This window comes from Nelumbo lutea, chromosome 8, assembly GCF_056320005.1.
Source record: "Nelumbo lutea isolate HS-2025 chromosome 8, American lotus-T2T, whole genome shotgun sequence".
NCBI classification, from domain to species: Eukaryota; Viridiplantae; Streptophyta; class Magnoliopsida; order Proteales; family Nelumbonaceae; genus Nelumbo; species Nelumbo lutea.
The window spans coordinates 39500018-39505318 of record NC_142691.1 but is presented as its reverse complement, the minus strand read 5'-3'; the positions used below and the strand labels follow the sequence as shown (position 1 = coordinate 39505318).

The following is a 5301-nucleotide window of genomic DNA, read 5'->3' as shown; positions in this document are numbered from 1 at the left end:
GCCATGTCCACATAATAAACAAATATTTACTAAGGCTCGGTTTGGAAAGAGTATAAATACAAATATGTACTCTGCAAATACATACAAAATAATATAAATACAAGGTATTTGTACTCCTTTCAAACTGAGCCTAAAGAAATCTAATGAAAATAAGGCTGTAAGACATGAGGGGTTTGTGTGAGTGGTCTAAACTTCACCAGATGAGGAGTGGGTGGTGGAGCTTTAGATTTTTAATTACTTTGTTTTGAGACAGGTATGTTTTAGTCCAGCATCTTTTAGAGGAAAGCGATATATTGGAGGTACCCATCCCTCTCTTGCCTGTTGAAGATTTTTACCACAATTGTTTACTGTACTGGTTTGGATTTGCACATATAAATCCTATTTTCCGAATTAGTTTTTGAGTTGCAAGAGATAATTATGTTGGTTTTCTTGTCTTCTTGAAGAAAAAGACAACCAAGTTTCACTTTCAATGGGCAGGATCTTGGTAAACAGTCTGATCGCTGAAACTTGAAAGTAAGTTGGTTTTGAGCAAGTACTAAGGTTTCAAAAAATTTTGAGATCACTTTACATAGAGATAAGAAAGACTGCCTTTTGGAGCTCTAGTTTACCATAAAGAGACACCTTTGGCATCTGGCAGTAATTTTCTGGACAGTTTTTTACTACAAACTGGAGGTGGGTTTTCAAGAACAGGAAAAGAAATGTAGTGCGTACTTTTAAATTATCCAATAGGGGGGCCCACCAAGAAGGTTTGAAGCTTTTCTCAATCCAATCAATCAGGCGTGGGTTATCAGAGGAATTCACCTTTTTCAAGGAATATCAGTGTTGCCACTTACAAATAAGAAACCACACCTGAGGTGGATATCTAAAGAAAATTTCAAATTTCAAGTGTATGCTGGTTTAGTTATTTAATACGGAAGTGGATATGGATTGTCAAGTACAGAAAGAACAATCTACTGGGTATCTTTGAATTTCCAGAAATAAGAAAGAAGAGTAAAGAGAAAGAAAGGTTTTGATCTTGCGTATTGATGAAGAAGCTCCAGCTTCGAACATATTGTATCTTGATGTCATGGAAGAACCGTCTGGAATATCTTGTTCACAAGCTTAAATGAGCTTACGTACAGTGAGATTTGTTTTTATTTTTTATTTTTGGTTCTCTTGGGGACCCCCTTTTTGATCCTCCTTCTGAGTATCATTATATACCAAAACAGACACCCATTTATTTTGCCATAAGCTTCTCCACCCTTTTTGCCCATCTCCTTCACAGCCTGTCAAGCGTGAATTAGTCTAGTTCCTCTAATGAAGTTCCTTTGTTGTTTCTCTTAAAAAAGTTAGTCTAGTTCTCTTGGCTAGACAGGAGATTTTCCGGGTACCTGAGCTTTCTCCCAATAAATCGGCTTTCCCAGCTTGGATTGCTCTGTAGTTAACTCCCCTGGCGTAGGGACTTTAGGAGGAATGGACCACGGATGCTTATCAGGGAATGTCTGGTGGTATTATAATTAAGTTTTATTATGTTCACGGGTTTCCAGATGGATGAGAAGAGCAGGGAGAGGGAGTAAGGTTCTCCATGACCAACCCAAAACAACCACAGGATCCTGCTGTTGTAACTTGCAGGTTAAGAGATCTTCATCTTTCAATTGTTCTTAGTTGCAGCTGTAGTTGTTCTTGAATCCTTAATTGATATTCATGATGTTGCTTGTTATGTCATGTTTAGATTATTTAGGGATGGTTTTCTTTTGTGTTTTAGAAAATTAAATTTCTCAAGTCAATGATTCCGAAAACTCCAGAAATTATCTTTTCTAATTCACCCACAGAAGGTGGTAAATTCTCTCTAGTGGATGAAAGAGATCATTCACATTGGAAAAACAAAGTAGTTAGGTTCTCCAATTCTTGTGATGAAAGAGATTCAGCAGATTACGCTTTATGCTTGAGATGGATGACCTATCTGTAGTTTAGTTTTTTTTTACTTTTTCCACCTCTTGAAACATATTAAAAGTAGCCGATCTCTCCTTCAAGGTATCCTACTGAAGGAATTTTCTCATGTCCCTTGTGATTATTCATGGATGGTTGGATAGCTGTAGTTTGTTTAATTTCTTCAATCTCTCTCTCTCTCTCTCTCTGTATGTGTGTTCTCAGTTGCATTGAACTGTCTGCAATGATTTCTTGGTGTTGTAGTATTTTGTCTCATTATGGAGAACTCATGGTTGAGGAAACTCTATTTGGTCTATGCCAGATCTATTTTATCTTTTGTGACACTGTGTCTAGTGATGGCATTGTTATTCTTGTGGCTTTATAGTTTTATACCCCCACCTCACCACCAATCAACACGGGAACATAAGTCTCTCGTGAGTTTCTACAAATATGATGTTTCATTCACATTCACTTAGACTCAACTTTTCTGATAGAACCAATCTCCTTTTTCCTATAGACCATCAACAATTATTACGACAATAGCCTTATGCCTTTCTCATCTTGAGACTTGTACTACTATTCTCAATGGCTCATAAATTCATCCTATAGTTCTTAATTTCTATTAGGGCACTTTTAAAATCTCTTAGTCCTGGGTTTATTCCATTTACTTCAGTTACTCTGAAATGCCGTTCTCATTTGTCACTAGAAGCTATAGACATTGTAAAGGTAATTGGTGCAAAACCTCCCATTAGTTTCTCTGAAATAGTACAATCCCCTCAAAAAGAAGAATATAAGAAAAATCTCTTGAATCAGATGGATCTGTCTAAATATCATAAACGCAAAGGGGTACAACAGACAAGTATCTAAACATACAGTGACATAGCGTATGGCATTGTAGTCACAAATAAATAAAACTTAGGAAATAAACGTACTCTTGGGCATTTTGTTTCACCTTGGACGGGCAGATACTGTTTATTGGGTTTTAATAAATACTTAAGTTTTATTGGCTTGGCTCTAGCTTCGTAAGGGTGTTTGTAATTTTGACATTTAGTTGGTGTAATTGGTATGAATTGTAGAATGTGACATGGTCCAATTTTTTGTTGTCATCAGGTGCAGAGATATAGCACTAGATTCTTGATTTTTGAGTCTAGGCCATAATTTCTGCACCTCCACTTGTGCGTGAATCCAGCATGGATAATCAATAAAAAACAAAACCAGAAAACAAAAGACAAAAAGGAAGTCTAATCTGAACATCTTAAACCATTAAAAACGTGGAAAATTTTTCTCAGACCTGCCTAATTTCTGACTTCTGACCAGGTCACTAATTTTCACCCTGGTAGTTCTCAATCGATAATAATTTATTGAGTATACATTTTCAACTGTGCAAACATTATTTTAGTTGATAAACTTGTTTTGTTGCAGATTCTTCTATAACTTGCACTGTAATAATAAATCCTTCTACTACTGTTTCAGGCATGGGAATGGAACTCCAGTATGCTGTTAATCTCCTCTCTAGATTACAAACCAACCGCAACTATAATGCATTGAACACGGCAGGTTCTCCAGAGTTTTACAAGAGGAGCTTGCTCAAGGAGAATATACAAATTGGTCTTGACAGGTTTCAAGACTCCATGTATAAAATGATCGAACTATACAATAGAGAATCTATGAAGGAAACAATGCTGAGACATGAAGAGACCTTTAAGGAGCAGGTACACTGACACTCTTGACTTCATCTATTCTTCTGATTTAGGGAAAATCTAGTTTATCTGTATCATTAATGAACTTCTACAAGTTAAACTGGATGTAAGCATAGACTGCAGTGTTATTTTGATCCTCTGTTCCATACCTTTTCATTGTTTTTTTCTTTTCGAATACTTTTTGCAGAGTAAAATGGTTAATTAACACTTTACAACCACCTGATAGGTTCAATTAATACACCCATTCTAATAGGTAGGACCGCATTTAGGACCAGTAGATCCTCACATTTGCATCCAGTGTACTGTTTTATATTGCAGTAGCTTCGTTTTGTTCCTGCTGATGGGGAATTTTGCTTTCCTTTCTTTCATTTTAAGTTTCTAGTGTCATGAATCTAAATACTAAGATAATTGAATGATGCAGGTAAGAGAACTCCATCGGCTGTATAATGTTCAGAAGATGCTCATGTCTGAGCTTCGAAATAAGGAGCAGAAGCTCAACCAACAAGCCAATTCAACCAATCAAGTAATTCGGCGGATTGGACCTGACTTCAGTGTCTCAGATAATTCAACTGGGTTTTGGAGTCCTGGGACTGGCTCCCAGCCTAACTACCTCTTTGGTATCTGGAACCAACCCCCTACCCCAACAAACTCTAGTTTTTATGGCACGATAGCTAATCCAGGCTCTCAAGATCGATGCAGTAGCTCTGGGGATGCTTTCAGAATTCCTAGAGGCTTTGATCTTGAAAGACCTGCTAAAGAGGATATCTCAGCTGAAACCAGTGTAATTGAAGACCACTCTGGACCTATCCTCCAAAGGCCCTCAAAAGATAAGATGATCATTGATGGCTCTCATGATCCACAGATCTATGCAGATACAGAAAGCAACCTGGAGCTGACACTGACTACTGGATGTGGCAGTAGAACGAGGAAGCCTCAAAAGCATCACGAGCATTCTTCTCTTGAATTATTGGGTTGTCCAGAACGTGATGAAACCAGGCAGCTGGCCTTTTCCATGATGTTCAGATCAGATCAACAGGAGGAATTTTGTGACACCAACACCATCACTCGTGCTTCTACTGCAACATTTGATCGAGAGAGCTTGCAGCAGCCACAATGGTTTTTCCAAGCTCTAAGTTTTAATAGGGCATGAACGTTGACTCTGTGTATGCTGGTGATGTTCTTCCAACGCTATATGAACCATCATACAGAATGGGTATGCATTGGCATGTGATAAAAGCTACCATTGATAGATTTATTGAAGTATCTGAATCAATTCAGAGACCATTAACCAATTACTCAGTCAATGTTACCCTGATTTTTGTATATAACATTTCTTACATTTCTTACCCTGATCCTATAAATCTCCCAGATGTTTATAACTAATATTCAAGACTCAAGAGAAATCCATCTGAGTGCATTTATGAAAAGCTACTGAAATTACTTTCACTACTAACTGTGTGAATTCTAATCTGGATCAAGTTTCTTTTCTTTGAAACCATGTGAGATTGAATAATAGATTTCTTTCTTCTCTCACAAGCAAAATTTCTATGGGTTCATCACAGAACACCCTACGTTAAATTCATACATGAGTTACATATAGGAGAAATTGAGACAAGAACTTGGGATGTAAAGATCTAGGGTTTGCAACTGCTGGAAGTGTTAGAGTTGAGATTAGACATGACCGAACCAGATC

At 37.3% G+C, this 5301-nt stretch overlaps 1 protein-coding gene across 1 annotated transcript; it reads left to right on the top strand.

Annotated features, from left to right (window-relative positions):
- The first annotated feature begins 779 nt into the window (after positions 1 to 779).
- LOC148843875 (uncharacterized) lies at positions 780 to 5061 on the top strand. Its single transcript, XM_088957042.1, has 3 exons — positions 780 to 1611; positions 3382 to 3620; positions 4030 to 5061. Exons 2-3 carry the CDS (start codon positions 3384 to 3386, stop codon positions 4756 to 4758), a joined length of 966 nt encoding a protein of 321 aa, XP_088813168.1. The 5' UTR covers positions 780 to 1611; positions 3382 to 3383; the 3' UTR covers positions 4759 to 5061.
- Positions 5062 to 5301: the final 240 nt, after the last annotated feature.

Bases quoted from the DNA above. Each gene is read 5' to 3' on its own strand.
- LOC148843875 (XM_088957042.1), top strand. From the start codon at position 3,384: ATGGGAATGGAACTCCAGTATGCTGTTAATCTCCTCTCTAGATTACAA. The intron at 3,621-4,029 runs GTACACTGACAC...TGAATGATGCAG, and splicing joins AAGAGACCTTTAAGGAGCAG to GTAAGAGAACTCCATCGGCT.